The following is a 21,002-nucleotide window of genomic DNA, read 5'->3' as shown; positions in this document are numbered from 1 at the left end:
CAAACTGCAGGGGGTGCAGCAGGGGGCCTGTGATGCTCTTGAGGTGGTCCAGCATGAGACGTTCAAAGGACTTCATGACCACAGATGTCAAGGCGACAGGCCTGTAGTCATTAAGACCCGAGATTGCAGGTTTCTTGGGGAATGGAATGATGGTGGAGCGTTTGAAACAGGATGGTACTTCGCACAATTCCAGAGATCTATTGAAGATCTGAGTGAAGACTGGAGTGAGCTGGTCCAAGCAGACTTTGAGGCAGGATGGGGAGACATTGTCTGGGCCTGCCGCTTTGTTAATCTTTTGTTGTTTGAAGATGCGTCTCACATCCTGTTCGCGGATGGTTAACGCAGAAATCGGTGGTCTGATAGTGGTCGGTGGTGCGGCTGGGTGGGTGTGGGGTGTGAAAATGTCCCTTTCAAATCTGCAGCAGAAGGTATTCAAGTCGTTGGCTCGTCCCTGTGTCATTTCACATTATACACAACTTAATTTCTGATCTTATTTTTTCTACTTTCTTTGTATGTATGGGTTACTTCGGTTGTTCCGAAATTCGTCAATGGGACCTTTGGAAATATATGTAGTGCGAAAATACTTATTTCAGCCGGTGTATATATTTTATATCCACTGTTGCTACTGAAACGATGGAACTGTCCCCAAAGGTTATCTTGTATTAAAAATATTTAATATTAATAATATAGCCGGCACGGTGGGCGACTGGTTAGCACATCTGCCAAACAGTTCTGGGGACCTGGGTTCAAATCCCGGCCCTGCCTGTCTGGAGTTTGCATGTTCTCCCCATGCCTGAGTGTCTTTTTTTCCGGGTACTCTGGCTTCCTACCACATCCCAAAAATACGCATGGTAGGTTTCTTGACAACTCTAAATTGCAAGTAGGTGTAAACGTGAGTGCGAATGGTTGTTTGTTTTTACGTGCCCTGCGATTGGCTGGCGACCTGTTCAGGGTGTACCCCACCTCTTGCCCAGAGTCAGCTGGGATAGGCTCCAGAACGCCCGCGACCCTATTGAGGAAAAGCGGTAAGAAGATGAATGAATGAATCTGTGATGCACAGTTTTGCTTTTCAATGTGTTTTATGAGGCGCAAAATGCAAATTTTGACTCGCAAATAGCAATAATCCCCTGCTTAATTTTAGTCTTCGTTTTCATTTTCGTTTCACACAACTTCATTGGAATTGGGGTTTATATTAAATTAGAGCAGTTAGATGCTTCAGTCAAATGGGCTGTTATTGAAGAAAGGTGAGACCCAATCCAGGTAATTTAATGGACACAATGGTTTTGGTTTGATGATGTATACATGACCTCGACAGATAGCTAACGTCCCTCGCTAGATCGCCATACATTTGCAAGATAAAAACTAAAAAAAAAAACAAAGATTGGAAATGGAAGTAAAATGCTGCGGTGGACAGAACATCTTTATCCTACAATAAGTTCAGAATTTTCCCATTTGATTTAAGGAACACTGGGATGTCTCTGTGGCCTATTAGAGAGCTTTCAGCTGGGCAAAAAACAGGAAGAGTCAGCACATTTAAAAAGAGTGTGAAAACGAGCTAAAAAGCAAGAAAAAGTGTTAAAAGGAAAACGTATGAAAATGGAAGACAATAAAATCAAGAGAAAATACTACACACAATTACATTTTGGACAAAATGACTAAATTACATAATTTAATGGAATTAAACAATCAAAGAGTTAAGTATTGAACACGCCAGCTGTTATTTATTAAACACTTTGTACAAAGGTTTTTTTTTTTGGTTTGCAATTACAGGTTCAAGATGCCTCTTGTATAGAGAAACTAGTCACATGCATTGCTCTGGTGTGATTTTGACCCATTCCTCACACAAGGAGTCTTCCTTCCATCCATTCATTTTCTTTCCCGCTTCTCCTCACTAGGGTCGCGGGCGTGCTGGAGCCTATCCCAGCTATCATCGGGCAGGGAAGGGGTACACCTTGAACTGGTTGCCAGCCAATCGCAGGGCACATACAAACAAACAACCATCCGCACTCACAGTCACACTGACGGGCAATTTAGAGTCTCCAATTCATGCATGTTCTTGGGATGTGGGAGGAAACCGGAGTGCCCGGAGAAAACCCACGCAGGCATGAGGAGAACATGCAAACTCCACACAGGCGGGGCCGGGGACTGAACCCCGGTCCTCAGAACTGTGAGGCCGATGCTCTAACCAGTCGGCCCCCGTGCCGCCCACAAGGAGTCTTCAAATCTTGAAAGTTCTGCGTGCTTCTTTTATGGACCTTGAGTTTCAGTTCTTTCCATAGCTTTTTGATTGGTTTCAAGTCAGGTGATTGTCTGGGTCATTCTAGCAGCTGTTTTTTTCCCTTTGAAACCAATTGAGAGTTTCCTTGGCAGTATGTTTTGGATCATTATCCTGCTGAAATGTCCACCTTCGTTTCATTTTCATCATCCTCGTAGATGGCAGCAGATTTTTGTCAAGAACGTCTCGGTACATTTGCCCATTCATCCTTCCTTCAACAATGTGAAGTTTACCAGTACCATTTTCTGAAAAGCAGCCCTACACCATCATGTTCCCACCTCCGAACTTCACTGTTGGTATGGTGTTTTTAGGGTAATGTGCAGTGCCATTTCTCCTCCAAATGTGGTTTGCATTATGGCATCCAAAGAGTTCAATTTGGCTCCCATCAGACCAGACAATATTCTCCCAGTATTTAACTGGCTTGTTTAAATGTTGTTCAGCAAACTTTAAACGAGCTTTAACATGCTTTTTTTTCCGCAGCAATGGGGTCTTGCGTGGTGAGCGTGCATACAGGCCATGGTGGCGGAGTGCATTACTCACTGCTTTCCTTGTGATAACAGAACCTGCTAATTCCTGGTCTTTTTTAAGCTCTCCATTGGTGGTCCTTGGCTTTTGGACAACTCTTCTGATTATTCTTTGTACTCCTCTGTCAGACATTTTGCGAGGAGCACCTGATCAAGGCAAATTTATGGTGGTATGATTGGCTTTCCACTTCCGTATTATGGCCCCAACCGTGCTCACTGGAATGTTCAAAAGCTTAGATAGGCGCCTGTAACCAATGCCATCGTTTTGTTTTGCAACAATTAGTTTGCGATGGTCCTGAGACAGCTCTTTGCTCTTACCCATCCTGAGATGTGTCTTGACTCACAAATTGGCAATGAGACCTTTTTGTAGGCCATCAATTAGGACTGAACCAGCTGACATTCATTTACACTGACAATGGGCTGGATTGCCGTTTGATTATTGATACATTTTAGGTGTTGTCTTGCCTTTCCATGCCTTTTTCCACCTCCCGTCGTCGTGTGTAAATGCAAAAAATGTAAATGTAAATGTTGCACTTTTGAACTGATAGTTTTTACCGTTCATTTTAGTCTTCAAACCAACATAAGAACCGATGACAGAAACAAAAACTTAACATTGAGCTACAATTTCACCGTAGCAACTTTACAACACAATGAATTGGGAAAAAATTCACGCGCACTCTTCAAAATAAGCTTAAAACAGGAAGTCAAGTTAAAACTTGCACATATAAACCATTTGGCATCACAATCATGATTTTAACAATGCCATATTTTACTTTTGGCTGAAACATTAATTAATGAATATTAAGTCAATTGGGTTAGTTTCACACATACTGCCTTTTAATTCATAGGTTTGATATTGATACTGATTATAAAGAACCCAGAGTCAAACGTTCATTTAAGATGCTCATAATTTGGACACCCTTTATTTAAACCATGCAAACGTTTTTCACCCAGCCCCCTAAAAGAATCGGAATCTTGAATTGTTTGGAACCAGAATCGAAATAAGGAACCGGAATCGGGATCGGAATCGCTCAAATTCAAACGATGCCCAACCCTAGCTGGCCTCACAGCAAACCCTCTGACTTTAACCACAAGGCGGGGTACATCCTGGACTTGTCACCAGTGAATTACAGCGCACACATAGACAACAATTTGTACTTATAGACAAATATAAAGGCAATTACAATTCTTCAATTAACTTAGCAAATATGTTTTTGGACTTAGGAAGAAGCTGAAAGCAGAAAACCCAAGCAAGTGCGGGAAGAACTTGCAATCTCCACACAGAAAGGCCAGAAGCCAAACCACATGAGCTCACTGTGCGCGGTCCCTAGTTCCAGCTTCTTCCCAAACTATTATTATCATCATTATGAACTATGAATATCATTATTAAATCTCCCATTGTCTAAGGACTAGAATTTTGATTGGCGGGTCAGAGCTTTGTTAATAATATGGCAAATGGCTGATTGAGAGATAACAGTTCACTTCCTAAACTCTGCATGTGTCCTTGAGCCATCCATCCATCCATTTTCTTCCGCTTATCGGGAGTCGGGTCGCGGGGGCCGCAGCTTAAGCAGACAAGCCCAGACTTCCCGCTCCCTAGCCACTTTGTCCAGCTCTTCCAGGGGATTATTATATTACAATCATAATTATAATAATAAAAATAATTATTTTTCAATCCAGTCTGCCGCATCGCTGTTTGCTGGAAGAAAGCTGGATTTGTAATCCAGCCTCTTAAACCAAAACCCTCCTGGGATCATTCTAGAAAAGAAAAACAACCTTACAAATCCTCCAGGATATCTGACCCAAGATGCGCGAGATCGCTGGGGTTAAAGGTCATACTTTAATACGTTTTCAGTCAGCGTTCCGTATGTTGCAGTATTGGGTAGATTCTCAGATCAGATTTCTTTGTGGGGACACTGTTGACTGTGAAAGTCTTCAAACACTGTGAAAGTCTTCAAACATTTTCAATGACCACAGTGACCATGCCAACTTCCAGGCTTGTCAAGTTTATTTATAGTTGGGTTTTTATTAATGTTTATTTGTTTATGCATTTTTACTATAAAATGTACTATATGTGTTCATGGTATTCATGATGGTTTTGGATTTAATGAAATACTAAAATTATGGTATTAAAATTCAAAACTAAGACTTGGATAAAATACAAATTTTATATTATACTACGATACAACATTTGTATGTACAGTAGGCCTATGCGGTTTTTTTTGTATTTACCTTTTCTCCTTCGGGGCAAAAGCCTTTGATAAAGTCTTCACACACTTTTGCCTTACGGGAAACATAGACATGACTGTAAGGACAGTTGCTGTTGTTGCAGATTCCCTTCAGAAAGTATGAGCAAACTGGCATCTAGAGGAGGAAAACAAATGAAATATTGTGAAGATTTTCTCAAGAAGCCATAACTAAGTTGTAGGTGTTTTTTGTATTCATAATTCACATTTGTTGTATGTCAGGGTCATCCCTTTAGTTTAAAAATGCAAGCGGGAAATAAGAGGAGGCGAGTAATGGGAAAAGAATGAAGTGGTGAGGGTTGACATTACAAGCTATTACATGTCATAGCCACACAACTGTCAAATACAGATCAGATCAGTCTCAGAAGCTGGTGATTTGCCATGCTGAGCAGCTGAATAACCTTAATTGCAGTTGACAGCAGTAGACAGAGTGAATGTGTGTCTTGACAGCATGTGTGCCTGTGTGTGTACTGTGCAGGGGTGAGCCGAGTGGAGGCCTATCTAAATATATCTCTGAGGGAGTTGTGGTCAGGGGTGTGTGGTCAGAGTAGACCCACCTCTGCCCACAGTGGTGAAGAGCGTGGATGGGATTTGTAATTAACTGCTACAGAAATATTTATATAGGAAGCACCTCGACAAGCTCTTATGATGTTTTAATGTGCACTGGATGCTTGGGCAGATGAAGGCAGTGGTGGAGGGGGCGAGTATGTATTCGAGACTGTGAGTGCGGGTGGGGTTGTGGATTGTGTGTGTGTGTTTGTGAGGGGCCAGAGCATGTCTGAGGTATTTGTGGTAGTGGGGAGAAAGGAGGGTGGGACCAGGGTACAAGATTCAAGCTATCTAGCCACACTGGCACCCAGATCAGGTTTGGATGGGTGCTGGGTGCATAACTCTGAACCTCCTCTCATATATCTACCCCTTCTCCTCAAGACTCCATATAGTCCTAGGGTGTCCTCACAAAATAAAAACGGGAAACACCTGGGCGAAAGAGGGCATGTGTAGCTGTTGGGAGAAGTGGCATTACGACAAACAGCTGGCCTGCCTCACAGCACATTGTGGGGAGCAGTGTGACAACCAACACAGGTGCAAGTGTGTTTATGTCGTTTGTCTCAGAAAAAATAGAGGGCAAAACACACAACTTTCCTTTTCCGTGCACTAATCCCTGGAGTCATCCGAACATATCAGACGGAAAGTTTGCATACAGTGATGGAATAAATTATTCGACCACCCTTGTTTCTTCAGTTTCTCATTCATTTTAATGCCTGGTACCACTAAAGGTATATTACCTGAATAATAAAATGAACATGACAAAATGCAGTTGATTCCATACTTTGTCCTAATTGACATGCTTAAGTTTAACTGTATTCAAGTAATTTAGTTTCTTATCAAGAAAACCATAGGAAATGACACGATATGAGCTCTTAAACTTTTATGAGCTATTTTGGTTGTCATCATTATATTTGTCCAAACAATTGTAGTTTTAGTTGTATCAGGCATTAAAAATGAACGATAAACTGAAGATACAAGGGTGTTCTAATATTTTTTGTTCCCATGACTTTAGACGGAGTCTATTTGAGTTGAATTTGGGCGAGAGTGAGGTACACCCTGGATTGGTCATCTTCCACTCACATAAAGACAAACAACCATTTATATCTATTAGAAATTTAAGTGCCTCAATTATAAAAACGCAAGTATGCATTTTTTTATGTGTGGGTCTAACGTGACCATAAAGTCACAAGCTCCAATGCAGAAGCTCTCCTGTAAGTTCACCCGTCAATCTGCCCCAAGAAAACAGGAGTCAAGCCAAAAACCTAAATATGATCCATGATAACTGCACCCATTAGTGTTATCGTATAGGTGCATACCACAAAACCCAGAAAATACTATGTACTTGGGGAGAACATCAGTTCAAAAGTGTTTTACCTTCTCCTTGGCAACCTTATGGGAAAATGGACAGGCCCCATCAGGTTGTTTGCATGTACCACGTAGAAATCTGTAGAAGATAAATAAACATTATTCTGTACCCGTTTAATTTCCATCCTGCAATCCGTAGTGTTTTGGTGTGTGGCAATATTTTCTGTCACAATATAGCACATAGACCAGAAATCCCTGAAGTTTCAAGTCCATGCTTTTATCTCAAGTATACTTGACTATTGTAATGGTCTTCTGACTGAACTCCCCAAAAAGAGCATTAAACAGTTGCATCTCATACAGAATGCTGCAGCTCGGGTTCTGACCAGAACAAAGAGGTCAGAGCGTATTACGCCAATTCTAAAGTCTTTACACTGACTTCCAGTCAGCTTTAGAATACATTTTAAACTTCTGCTACTGGTCTATAAATCACTAAATGGTTTAGCTCCTGAATACATGAAAGAAATGCTATAGTAATATAAACCCAGTATGGCTCAGGTCAAATAATAGAGCACAGTCCAAAGCAAACATGGTGAAGCAGCATTTAGCTAAAACTGTTCTTTTTTGTCATGCTTTTTAGAGCATTTCCACTTTTAAATGATATTTTGTGCACTGTACGCTGTTTTAATTGTACTTTTTTTCTTCTCTCTCTTTGGTTTAAAATGCTTTTAATCATGTAAAGCACATTGAGTTACCTTGCGTATGAAATGTGCTATATAAATAAAAAATTTGTTTTCCTTTGCTTCTGCAATTATTTTCCTCCCTCTACAAACATTTGATGGTAATGTGGTAAAGAGTAGGATGTGCAATGTTACAAACTTATGGTCTTCCGTGCTGGGAAGCTCGAGGGGAGAGAGCAGGGCACAGGCTGACTGGATGTGATTATTTATTTGTCGTGAGCATATAGTGTAGTGGCATTACAAGGTCAAAAGAGAACATAGCAAAAGTGCAAAATTCTCCATTTTGAAAGTCTAATTAAAGGTTATTCGTCAAAGTTCAAAAAGATGGATTTACTACTGCTCTAGGATGAGGCGGAAAAATAAACAACTCAAATTTACATTTTCTTTGCACTATTTCTGGCTGTTTGTTGTCCAGTTCTCAACGTAAATAAGTACACCTCCATTATCAAGTCACATTTTCTGAATGTTGATAATGATGCAGTTCAATTCAAAATCAAAATGTATCTTTGCTGGACAATCATTGGTGTGGACTTTTTTATTTATTTATTATTCTTTTTTTTTTTAAATTTCAACATTCAATTTAATGTGCCTGAAAAATGCAAGTTTTGTATGCACAATGACAAATCTCATTTGCAATAAATGGACATTTGCGGGAGTAGTACAGGATGCTATAGAAAATATGGATTCTGAAAGGAAACAAGGTTTTCTCTGTTACGGTATACGGTGGTACCTTGACTTACGAGTTCAATTGTTTCTGTGACCAAGCTTACAACTCTATTTCTATAATACATCAGTTTTCCCCATTGAAATAAATTGAATGCATTTAATCCGTTCCAGCTGCCCCCTGCTCCAGTGTGTTCCACTAACATGTGCACTGTGATGGGTTAAATGCAGAGAACAAATTTTGTGTGCATGCATGCATGTTCATGAGAATAAAAGGTGATTCTTCTTCTTAAGTAGCATGGTATCTGAAGCGTTCTCCTAATTAAAATTAATATGAAAAAGAAAATCCACCAGGTGATTACTCGTGGGGGACTCATACAGACCCTTTCCAAAAAAAATTAATATAATGGAAAAGTTTACTTCCATAATTACATTCAAAAAGTTAAACTTTCATAGATTATAGATTCAGAGCCCACAATTTAAACAATTTCAAGTATTTATTTGTTTATTTTCACATAATTTGGGCTTCCAGCTCATACAACCCACAAAATCAGGAATTCAAAAAATTGGAATACTGTGAAGAAATCAGCCCAGATTTTGCAGGCCATAAATGTTTTAAACTGAGTGTCACACACTAATCATCTACTAAACTCAAAGCACCTGCACAGGTTCCCCAGGTTGTTATTAAATTGCTTCAGTTTGGTTCAATTGTCTCAGTTGGGTTCAATCTCTATAGGGAAGACTTCAGACTTGACAACTGGCCAGAAGACCATCATTGATATCCTCTCCATAGGCTGGGTAAGTAGGAAAGGTTCATAGTTTAGGAGGCTGGCTGTTCACAGAGTGCTGTGTCCAAGCATATCAATGGAAAGTCTAGTGGAAGGACAAAATATGTCAGGAGAAGATACACCAGCAAAAGAGATGACCGTGGGCTTCAGTGGATTACTAAACAGAGACGATTGAAGAATCTAGCTGAGATCCAGAAAGATTGGAATGAGGTGGGAGTCACAGCTGGCCAGTGGTCCAAGGTCCTCTTTTCCGATGAAATTAAAGTGTGCCTTTCATTTGGGAATCAAGGTCCAAGGGTATGGAGGAAGACGGGTGAAGAACAGAATTCAAGCTGCTTGAGGTCCAGTGTGAAATATCCACAGTCATTCATGATTTGGGGTGCAATGTCCAGTGCAGGTGTTGGTAAACTCTGCTTTCTTAAATCCAAAGCCACCGCAACAATTTACCAGAATGTTTTAGAGGACTTCATAATTCCTTCTACTGAGGATCTGTATGGAGATGCAGATTTCATCTTCCAGTAGGACCAGGCCCCCTGCCCATACCGCCAGAAACACCAAAACCTAGTTTGATGTCAATGCCATCACAGTGCTTGACTGGCCAGCCAACTCGCCGGATTTAAACCCCATTAAGAATCTATGTGGTATTATCAAAAGGAAAATGAAGGGCACCAGACCCAAAAACAAATAAGAACTGACGGCAAACATCAAGGAAATCTGGGCTTCCATAATTCCCGGGCAATGCCACAGGCTGATTTCCTCAATGCCATGACGCATCGAGGCAGTGATTAAAGCAAAGGGATTCCCAACCAAGTATTGAAGATTAACATATTGTTTGGAAAGTACCATATTTTGATTTATTGTGACCCTAATTTATTTTTTTTCCCTACAAAAACTGAGAAGTATTCAAATTTTTTAAATTCCTGATTGCGTGGGTTTTATGAGCTGAAAGCCCAAATTATGTAAACATAAACAAATAAATACTTAAAATTGTTTCAATTGTGGGCCCTGAATCTATAATCTATGATTTTTCTTTTTTTAAATGGAATTATGGAAATAAACTTTCTAATGATACTCAAATGTTTTGGAAAGGGTCTGTAAGTCAAGGTACTGCTGTACTCATTTATGTTGAGCATTGTATGTCGTTCAGCTCTGTATTGGCAATTCCAGTAACCCCCCCAAAAGTCCAGATTCTCGTGTACTAGAGTGTGGTCATCCTGGAAACATCCTTGGAAATGGTGTCAACACTGTCTATCCACTTCCGTCTCCTGACCCTTACATGAAGTTAAGACTCACTGGTAGAATATTCTGCTTCCTGTTCAAAATTAGCATCAGATAACAGAACTTTCTTACCTGAAGAAGCATTCATATTTTTTTTTTGGTAAAATGTATTAGTTACCTCGTGCAAACAGCAACTTTGTCTGGGTCATGAATGTAAGGACAGCTGCTGCCACGATTGCATTTGCCAAACCGGTTGTAGTACATGCAGTACTGCCTCTGCTTCTTTTGACGAGCTTGTCTGATTATGGCAAGACTGCGCTGGACTGCACGGCTGGTTTAGAAAAAATACAAAGCAAGAAGACTTTATAGAAAGCTGCATGTGGTGATTTAGTGTTACAACACTAACACTAATTTTGAAAGATATTGACTTTACAGGCTTCATTTGACAGACAAATTTCTAATACAAATGAGACAAGGGAGGTGGGATTCAACATTCAATGTTATATTGGATTTAATTTTGATGCTTTTCATTACATCGCGGTGAAAAAACTTTGACTCCAAAATAATCATCCATCCATTTTTCGTACCGCTTATCCTCATTAAGGTCGCTGGCGTGCTCGCGCCTATCCCAGTTGACTCTGGGCGAGAGGCGGGGTACACCCGAACTGGTCACCAGCCTATCGCAGCGCAAATAGTATAAACAAACAACCATTCGCACTCACCGACACCGACGGACAATTTCTTCAATTAAGCTACCATGTATGTTTTGGGGATGCGGGAGGAAACCAGAGTATCTGGAGAAAACCCACGCAGGCACAGGGAGAACATGTAAATTCCACAGAGGCGAGGCCGGATTTGAACCCGGGACCTCAGAACTGTGAACTGGATGTGCTAACCAGTCAGCCGCCGGCAAAATAGTCAAAAGTATACAATTTGTGTGCCTACCTGGCAAAATGACGAGGGCTATAGGGGCGATTGGTAGCAGAATTGACAGCAGAGACTTGGTTAAAACTGGAACCTCTTCCTAAATGTGGAGGGAAAAAAAAGTCAATTTCTGAGTTGCATCTTTCTGAAGAAATGATTGGAAAACTTTTGTCATTCTGCTCATACCAGTGCAGAAGTCATTGACGATGTGAGTTCTCATTGTACTTCATTTCAGTGATAGATTTTGATTATTAACATGCCTGTGTTCATGAGAAAATGTTTTATACCTCATACATGTCCGTTCTTTGCTGAAAATTACATTTGTGAATTATTACTTGTTAGCTAGTTTGTGGAGTGAATGGTGTTCAAAGGCTTTCGCACTCAAATAACAAACCGCATAGATGTCAACCTTAAACCATGTCACAGTCTCATTTTGGTCTATTCTATGAATAAAACCGAGGCGTTCCCAGGCCAGCCGAGAAACGTAGTCTCTCCAGCGTGTCCTGGGTCATCCCCGGGGTCTCCTTCCGGTCGCACGTGCCCGGAACAACTCAGCAGGGAGGTGTCCGGGAGGCATCCAAAGCAGATGCCTGAGCCACCTCATCTGGCTGCTCTAAATGTGGAGGAGCAGCGGCTCTACTCTGAGCCCCTCCTGGATGACGGAGCTTCTCACCCTATCTCTAAGGGAGAGCCCGGATACCCTGCGGAGGAAACTCATTTCGCCCCCTTGTATCCGGGATCTCGTTCTTTCGGTCACGACCCACAGCTCGTGACCATAGGTGAGAGTAGGAACGGAGATCGACCGGTAAATTGAGAGCTTAATTTTTTGGCTTAGCTTCTTTTTTACCACAACGGACCGATACAAAGTCCGCATCACTGCAGACGCCGCACCGATCCGCCTGTCAATCTCCCGTTCCATTCTCCCCTCACTCGTGAACAAGATCCCAAGATACTTGAACTCTTCCACTTTGGGGCAGGATCCCATCTCCGACCTGGAGAGGGCACACCACCCTTTTCCGACTGAGGACCATGCTCTCAAATTTGGAGGTGCTGATTCTCATCCCAGCCGCTTCTCACTCGGCTGTGAAACGCTCCAGTGAGAATTGCAGATCACGGCTTGACGAAGCCAGCAGAACCACATCATCTGCAAAAAACAGAGATGCAATTCTGAGGCCACCAAACCGGACTCCCTCTATGCCTCGGCTGTGTCTAGAAATTCCGTCCATAAAAGTTATGAACAGAATCGGTGACAAAGGGCAGCCTTGGTGGATTCCAACCCTCACTGGAAACGAGTCCATCTTACTGCCGGCAATGCGGACCAAACTCTGACACCGGTCGTACAGGGACTGAACAGCCCGTATCAGGGCGTTCGATACCCCATACCCCCGAAGCACCCCCCACAGGACTCCCCGAGCGACACGGAACCCCTTCTCCAAGTCCACAAAACATGTAGACTGGCTGGTGCACCCTCGAGTACCCCGCCGAGGGTGTAGAGCTGGACAAAAACCACACTGCTCCTCCTGAATCTGAGATTCGACTTCGAGACGGACCCTCCTCTCCAGCACCCCCGAATAGACCTTACCAGGGAGGCTGAGAAGTGTGATCCCCGTGTAGTTGGAACACACCCTCCGGTCCCCTTTCTTAAAAAGGGGGACCACCACCCCAGTCTGCCAATCCAGAGGCACTGTGCCCGTTGTTCACGCGATGTTGCAGAGGCGTGTCAACCAGGACAGCCCCACAACATCCAGAGCCCTTAGGAACTCCGGGCGAATCTCATCCACCCCCGGGCCCTTGCCACCAAGGAGCTTTTTAACCACCACGGTGACCTCAACCCCAGAGATAGGAGAGCCCGCCTCAGAGAACCCAGACTCTGCTTCCTCATGGGAAGGCATGTCGGTGGAGTTGAGGAGGTCTTCGAAGTATTCTCCCCACCGACTCACAACGTCCTAAGTCGAGGTCAGCAGTTGCTCCATGCCCACTAAACACAGTGTTGATGGTGCACTGCTTCCCCCTCCTGAGACCCCGGATGGTGGACCAGAATTTCCTCGAAGCCGTCCGGAAGTCTTTCTCCATGGCCTCACCGAACTTCTCCCATGCCCGAGTTTTTGCTTCAGCGACCACCAAAGCTGCATTCCGCTTGGCCACCCGGTACCCATCAGCTACCTCAGGAGTCCCACAGGCCAAAAAAGCCCGTTAGGACTCCTTCAGCTTGACGGCATCCCTTCGGTTCGGGGATTGTCGCCACGACATCTTACGGCCACAGCTCTGGTCGGCCGCCTCAGCAATGGAGGCGCGGAACATGGTCCACTCGGACTCTATGTCCCCCGCCTCCCCTGGAACATGAGCGATGTTCTGTCGGAGGTGGGAGTTGAAACTCCTTCTGACGGGATTCTGCCACACAGCAGACCCTCACGATACGTTTGGGCCTGCCACGTCGGACCAACATCTTTTCCCACCATCGGAGCCAACTCACCACCAGGTGGTGATCAGTTGACAGCTCTGCCCCTCTCTTCACCCGAGTGTCCAAAACATAGGGCCGCAAGTCCGATGACACGACCACAAAGTAGATCATCGAACTGCAACCTTTGGTGTCCTGGTGCCAAGTGCACATGTGGACACCCTTATGTTTGAACATGGTCTTCGTTATGGACAATGCATGATGAGTACAGACGTCCAATAACAGAACACCGCTCGGGGGGGAGCGTTCCTCCCAATCACGCCCTTCCAGGTCCCACTGTCATTGCCCACGTGAACATTGAAGTCCCCCAGCAGAACGATGGAGTCCCCCATCGGGAGCGGTCTACAGCACCCCTTCCAAGGACTCCAAAAAGGTTGGGTACTCTGAACTGCTGTTTGGTGCATAGGTACAAACAGCAGTCAAGACCCGTCCCCCCCACCCGAAGGCGGAGGGAGGCTACCCTCTCGTCCACCGGGGTGAACCCCAACGTACATGCACCGAGCCGGGGCAGTAAGTATACCCACACCTGCTACGCGCCTCTCACCGTGGGCAACTACAGAGTGGAAGAGAGTCCAACCCCTCTTGAGAGGACTGGTACCAGAGCCCAAGCCGTGTGTGGAGGCGAGCCCGACTATATCAAGTCGGAACTTCTCGACCTCACACACCAGCTCGGGCTCCTTCCCTGCCAGAGAGGTGACATTCCACGTACCTAGAGCCAGCTTCTGTAGCCGGGGATCGGATCGCCAAGGTCCCTGTCTTCGGCCACCGCCCAGCTCACACTGCACCTGACCCCTAAGGCCCCTCCCACAGGTGGTGAGCCCATGGGAAGGGGGACCCACGTTACCCTTTCGGCCATGGGTGCAGGCCTGGCCACCAGGCGGTCTCCTTTGAGGCCCACCTCCAGGCCTGGCTCCATGGGGGGCCCCGGTGACCTGCGTTCGGGCAAGGGAAAACGTTTTCCTGAATTGTTTGTCATCATAGGGGTTTTTGGAGCTGTGCTTTGTCTGGTCCCTCACCTAGGACCTGTTTGCCATGGGTGACCCTGCCAGGGTGTCCAGACAACTTAGGTCCTAGGATCACTGGGACACACAAACCCCTTCACCACGATAAGGTGACATCTTAAGGAGTTGTAACCCATACTGGGACAACAACTGAGGAGTTGTTCTGGTGGTTTCAGGAATGTGGATATATTCAGACGCTGGTTGGTCTTAGGTTTTCACAGGTATTAGCTCTTAGCTCTTCAACTAAATCCTGGAAGAAATATGTGAACAAAAATGATTAAACACCTCCAGGGGCCTCATTTACCAAGTGTGAAGTATGCATAAAGCGTGTGTATGAGTATTTTCCTGCAAAATATGGGTTTTATCAACATGGGCGTATGTGTGCGGACGTACTTATAGCTGTAAATCTACACACAGCTCTGACCATGCTTACACACAAAACCTTATGGTAGAACAGTGAAACTACATATAGAACACACCAAGAGGGTCACCAAAGTCATCTGAGTGTACATCCAGCTCCTGTCGTAAATGGGACTTGTGGCCAGGGGGACATTTTAATGGGAGATTGAAGAACAGATTACATGCGGCATTTCGCAATCGACAGAAAGCCGAAGTATGCCCATGTGCAATTATTTCTGAAATTTATATCCAGTTGCCATACAGAGATCATCAGCAATTTCCGCTAAGTGAAAAGGATATAATCTGCGATCCACATCGCTTGGAGAAATATACAGTTCATTCATTCAGTCTACAGAATAGCGCCGTGGATGCATGCGTACCTCTATGGGACCTATGTTTGAGAATGGCTGGCTGCACGTGTAGTATAATGACATGTAAGGTCCGACGTTAAGGCTTTTTGAGTGGTGGACCTGTCGGACTACCATGAGCCAAGTTGTAGTGCCTCTGTCAAAACTTGTACTGGCCCCGTATATTCATGACATAATATCTTACGTTTTAGTTATTATTTCGTATTTAGCGACTTTATACTATGTTATTTTTTGGTTTATTTCTGTAACCCATAAAGTTAAATACCAGCTGGGTTAAATTTTCACTTGTCTCACAAGTTCCTCAATCAATGTCGGTCTCGCGGAGATATTTATTTTCTCCACCCTCTTTTTTTGGGAGAGAGAAGTCAGTCTTTGCATGCTTAAAGGGATTGTGGTGACCATATATGGTCGATTGGAGGCGTTTCTCAACGCAAATGCGGTTCGGCGTGCGCAAGCTTGACATTTTAGAACAGGTGGGATTTATCAACACAAATTGCGTGCCCGCATGTTTGATAAATACAGATTTTTTTGTGCGTGCAAAGATTCTAAATTTCAGTCATATGAACAAATTTAAAATGTGTTATAAAGCACTCTTTGATAAATGAGGCCCCAGGTGACTTACTGCCGTCAGTGCAGGTTGTAGTTACCTTAAAGTGTTTCGGACACCTGTAGCCATTGGCTTATAAACCCAAAACACAAACAAAAACTCTCTTTCCTGCTTTGTTCATTACATAAAGCCCATGTCATTCATGCTCTGAAAATCAAGCTAAATTGAATAGTCAGCAGAAAAACAACACGAGACATGCAGTTGGTGTTGAAAAATAGCAGTTAGTCTACCTGTTTGGTTGATTGACATGTTGTGACAGACTGTGCGGGACAGTTTATTGGCTGAGACTTGGTATAGATTACCCCGAATCCAACACATGCCAGATTCTTTCCAGTGGTGAGTGGTTGTTGGGTATCTGTTGAGAGATGATCTCTGACGACTCTGGAGGAAACTCCTGTAGGACAAACAGAGATGCCAACACCTTTTATAACTTCTGAGGAACATTCTGCATATTCTGTCAGGAACATTTTTATTTTGTCAGGAACATTTGAGTCTCAGCCAAAACAAACACACGCCACCAGAAAAACTCCAAACAACTCGATTTTTTTATACTTCAATTTTATTTTCTCTCTTTGAATCATTGAGTGACAAAGTCGTGACAGCTTTTTTATTTATTTATTTATAATTTTTTTTATTTCAGTTTGGATTTTTTTAACACGATGTCTTAGCACTAAATTGCTAAACATGGAATAATGTGGTGACAGTTTACAGAATGACAGATTACAAGAATTATCAATTTGTATGGTCCTTTAGCGAAGCTAAATTGATAAAAAATATCCATCCATCCATTTTCCATATTGCTTATTCTCACTAGGGTCGCGGGCGTGGCAGAGCCTATCCCAGCAATCTTTGGGCGAGAGGCAGGGTACACCCTGAACTGGTCGTCAGCCAATCGCAGGGGACATATAAACAAACAACCATTCGCACCCGCAATTTAGAGTCTTCAATTAACCTACCAGGTATGTTTTTGGGATGTGGGAGGAAACCAGTGTACCCGGAGAAAACCCACACAGGCACAGGGAGAACTTTCAAACTCCACACAGGCGAGGCCAGCTTTTGAACCTGGTTCCTCAGAACTGTGAGGTGAGCTAACCAGCCGTGCACCGTGCCGCCTGATAAAATTGTACATAAGATAAGATAAGATATAATGTAATTTTGACATTTGTTGTGCAGATCTCAAAAGTCAAAACCAAAAGTCAGGACTCTTGGAACGCATCGGGTATAAAATATGTATTCATGTACATGCTGGTTGTCATTATGTGGGTTTAAGGTATGTGTCTATGTGACAGTTTGTTGAAATACATATGTACATGTTTACACATGTACTGTGGGTGATCATATAGGTGCTCCTTAAGGTGAATACATGTACTTACTGTATGTATGTCTAGTGATTTAAATGTGTATTATGGATGTATTAATTTGTATTGGACAGTATGTTGTACTGTACACATGCTACTGAAAAATATCTCTGACAAAACTCAAATATATATGTTTTAAACCTCATCACTCTATTGTGCAAACAAACAAATAACATTTCTGATATTATAAATATTTATTATACTATATATTAACATACTTTTAATCTTAGAGGCCCCTCCTCTTGGCTGACGTGTGTGATAATTCATTCGCTTTTCAGACTGTGCGGTCCGGTGACTGACTTGGCCACTCCAAGACCTTCCACTTTTTACCCCTGATGAAGACCTTTGTTGTGTTGGCAGTCAATCACCGGATCTTAACACAATCGAGCATGCATATTACCTCCTGAAAAGGAGACAGAAGGGAGAAACCCCCAGAAACAAACAAGAACTGAAAGGGACTGCAGTAAAGGCCTGATAAAAGTATTTCAAATGAAACAGTTTGGTGAAAGCCAATGGGGTGCAGGCTTGATGCAGTTATTGCAAGTAAGGGTTATGCCACTAAATATTAAATCTTATTCACTTCAGGTTATTTTAATAATCTCTGTTCCAATACTTTTGCTCACTTGAAAAGTGGGTGGGTTCAACCAAAAAGTGCTCTGTCCTGAGCACTGTCATGTAAATACCATGAAATGAAAGCCGGAATTATTAACGTTTGGGTCATATTCATCTTTTGATCTGAAATCCAAATGTCTTCAGTATACAACAACAACAAAAAAGGAATTGACCTTGCCGTTCCAATTCTTTTGAAGGGGACTGTAGTTTGTTACTCTCCACTGTAACAAACACTGTTCCAGCAAGACTTCAGTGAATGAGTGTACTAAAGCACCAATAACTTATTCCGGTGTTGCGTGACGACATTTAATGATCGCTTAGCGCCAGTTTAGCATGGCTTAGCGGTCTTCTCCTGTTAACTACTACTTGTTCTCCTTTGGTGATAACAATACTTGTCAGAATGACAAATACTTGTCAGGCGATGATGAGTGACTTTTAGATGTTTTGCATGTTAGCCACATTAGCAGCTAGTAGCAAGCCATCCACAGCACTGCCCACCCACATCAGTCAGACAAATGAAAGCTAGTTAGACAGAGGAAAATGTGATGACCTTTCAGATATGACATTTAATTATTTAAATCGTAGACAATATAAAATAGACAATGTGTGAGGTCGAGAAGTTCCGACTAGATATAGTCGGACTCGCCTCCACGCACAGCTTGGGCTCTGGTACCAGTCCTCTCGAGAGGGGTTGGACTCTCTTCCACTCTGGAGTTGCCCACGGTGAGAGGCGCCGAGCAGGTGTGGGTATACTTATTGCTCCCCGGCTCGGTGCCTGGGAGCAATAAGTATACCCACACCTGCTCGGTGCCTGTAGGCTGGGGTCACCCCTGTGGACGAGAGGGTAGCCTCCCTCCGCCTTCGGGTGGGGGGACGGGTCCTGACTGTTGTTTGTGCCTATGCACCAAACAGCAGTTCAGGTTACCCACCCTTTTTGGAGTCCTTGGAGGGGGTGCTGGAGAGTGCTCCCGCTGGGGACTCCATTTTTCTGCTGGGGGACTTCAATGACCACGCGGGCAATGACAGTGAGACCTGGAAGGGCGTGATTGGGAGTAACGGCCCCCCCGATCCGAACCGGAGCGGTGTTCTGTTATTGGACTTCTGTGCTCATCACGGATTGTCCATAACGAACACCATGTTCAAGCATAAGGGTGTCCCCACGTGCACTTGGCACCAGGACACCCGAGGTCACAGTTTGATGATCGACTTTGTGGTCGTGTCATCGGACTTGCGGCCGCGTGCCTTGGACACTCGGATGAAGAGTGGTGCGCAGCTGTCAACTGATCACCCCCTGGCGGTGAGTTGGCTTCGATGGTGTTGGAAGATGCCGGTCCGACGTGGCAGGCCCAAATGTATTGTGAGGGTCTGCTGGGAACGTCTGGCGGAATACCCTGTCAGAAGGAGTTTCAAATCCCACCTCCGACAGAACTTTGCTTATGTTCCGGGGGAGCCGGGGGACATCGAGTCCAAGGGGACCATGTTCCGCGCCTCGATTGCTGAGGCAGCCGACCGGAGCTGTGGCCGTAAGGTGGTTGGTGCCTGTCGTGGCGGCAATCCCCGAACCCGTTGGTGGACACCAACGGTGAGGGAGTCCGTCAAGCTGAAGAGGAGTCCTATCGGGCCTTTATGGCCTATGGGACTCCTGAGGCAACTGATGGGTACTGGCTGGCCATGCGGAATGCAGCTTTTGTGGTCGCAGAAGCAAAAACTCGGGCATGGGAGGAGTTCGGTGAGGCCATGGAGAGAGACTTCCGGACGGCTTTGAGGAAATTCTGGTCCCCCATCCGGCGTCTCAGGAGGGGAAGCAGTGCACCATCAACACTGTGTATAGTGGGGATGGGGCACTGCTGACCTCGACTCGGGACGTTGTGAGCCGGTGGGGAGAATACTTAGAAGACCTCCTCAATTCCACCGACACGCCGCTCCATGAGGGAGCAGAGTCTGGGTTCTCTGAGGCGGGCTCTCCTATCTCTGGGGTTAAGATCACCGAGGTGGTTAAAAAGCTTCTTGCCACCGAGACTTCAGGGAGTTCCGGGGTCAGCAGCATCTCATTAACACAAAATTTAAATAGTTATCTGATGTTTACCCAGTTTGAAATGCTTCTATTATTGGCCGTTTTATTTATTTGTATTTTTTTTAAGGCAGATGCCGATATGCGCCAAAATGTTAAATATTGGCACTGATAGTTGTTCCGGCCAATGATCGGTTTATCCGTATCAATGATTATTCAAGAGTGAATACTCGTACTGGTGTCAGTCTAAAAAAAAAGTGGCATTGAACATCCCTATCAATGTCATTTGCTCTTTATTTAACAGATAAGGAAGAACAGACTAGAATCGTAAATTGGACTTTGGTAAGAAAAAAAGAATGCCCTATCCTGTAGCCCTACAGTATATTATGAATTGAGACGGATTTATTTGCTCATCCCTTTCCTCGGGCACTTTTGTGCTCATGTTGCCAGCAGGTCGTCCACAATAACCCCTCCTTTCTTTTACGTTTCCTATACTTTAGTCTACCCGACAACCCTGCACCTCCCCTTCAAGAATCTCCTCCATGTCACAACACTCTGTTGAATTGCTCCTCTAATGGAAAGGATGGGAGTGTGGAAATGGAGAGAATTAAAAGGAGAGGAGGAAATCAATGAGATAATAGGCAGGGGGCTAGAGCAGTGAGCTTGGCTTCAACACCGTGCAGCCTACAGACCACTCTATCACACGCACAGACGCATGCATGTACGCACACTTTCACGCATTCAAACAAACATGCACCCATTACCGAGGTACAGTATGCGCAACAGGCCTCAACACACCATTCCCGAGTCACTCAGTGTGTTATATGTGTAAGCCTGCAGTGTGTACAAAGAGGCAAGGTGGTGGAGGTGGGCCAGTGCAAGGGATATTGCGATAAATTACACTGTCCTGTCACTTCTATTTGGGGCAGGCTGCCACTGTTATACCGGGTGCCGCTGGA

At 44.1% G+C, this 21,002-nt stretch overlaps 1 protein-coding gene across 1 annotated transcript in view; it reads right to left on the bottom strand.

The window, feature by feature from the left end:
* zc3h3 (zinc finger CCCH-type containing 3) overlaps nucleotides 1–21,002 on the bottom strand; it is a 114,980-nt gene that overhangs the window by 11,050 nt on the left and 82,928 nt on the right. The window contains exons 5-9 of the mRNA XM_061684467.1: nucleotides 16,293–16,456; nucleotides 11,251–11,329; nucleotides 10,484–10,636; nucleotides 6,969–7,038; nucleotides 5,032–5,163 (exon numbers count right to left, since the gene is read on the bottom strand). Coding sequence (XP_061540451.1) covers nucleotides 5,032–5,163; nucleotides 6,969–7,038; nucleotides 10,484–10,636; nucleotides 11,251–11,329; nucleotides 16,293–16,456 — 598 coding nt within the window. The remainder of the gene's footprint in view (nucleotides 1–5,031; nucleotides 5,164–6,968; nucleotides 7,039–10,483; nucleotides 10,637–11,250; nucleotides 11,330–16,292; nucleotides 16,457–21,002) is intronic.

This window comes from Phycodurus eques, chromosome 8, assembly GCF_024500275.1.
Source record: "Phycodurus eques isolate BA_2022a chromosome 8, UOR_Pequ_1.1, whole genome shotgun sequence".
In the NCBI taxonomy this organism is placed as follows: Eukaryota; Metazoa; Chordata; class Actinopteri; order Syngnathiformes; family Syngnathidae; genus Phycodurus; species Phycodurus eques.
This window is presented reverse-complemented; position numbering and strand designations above follow the sequence as displayed.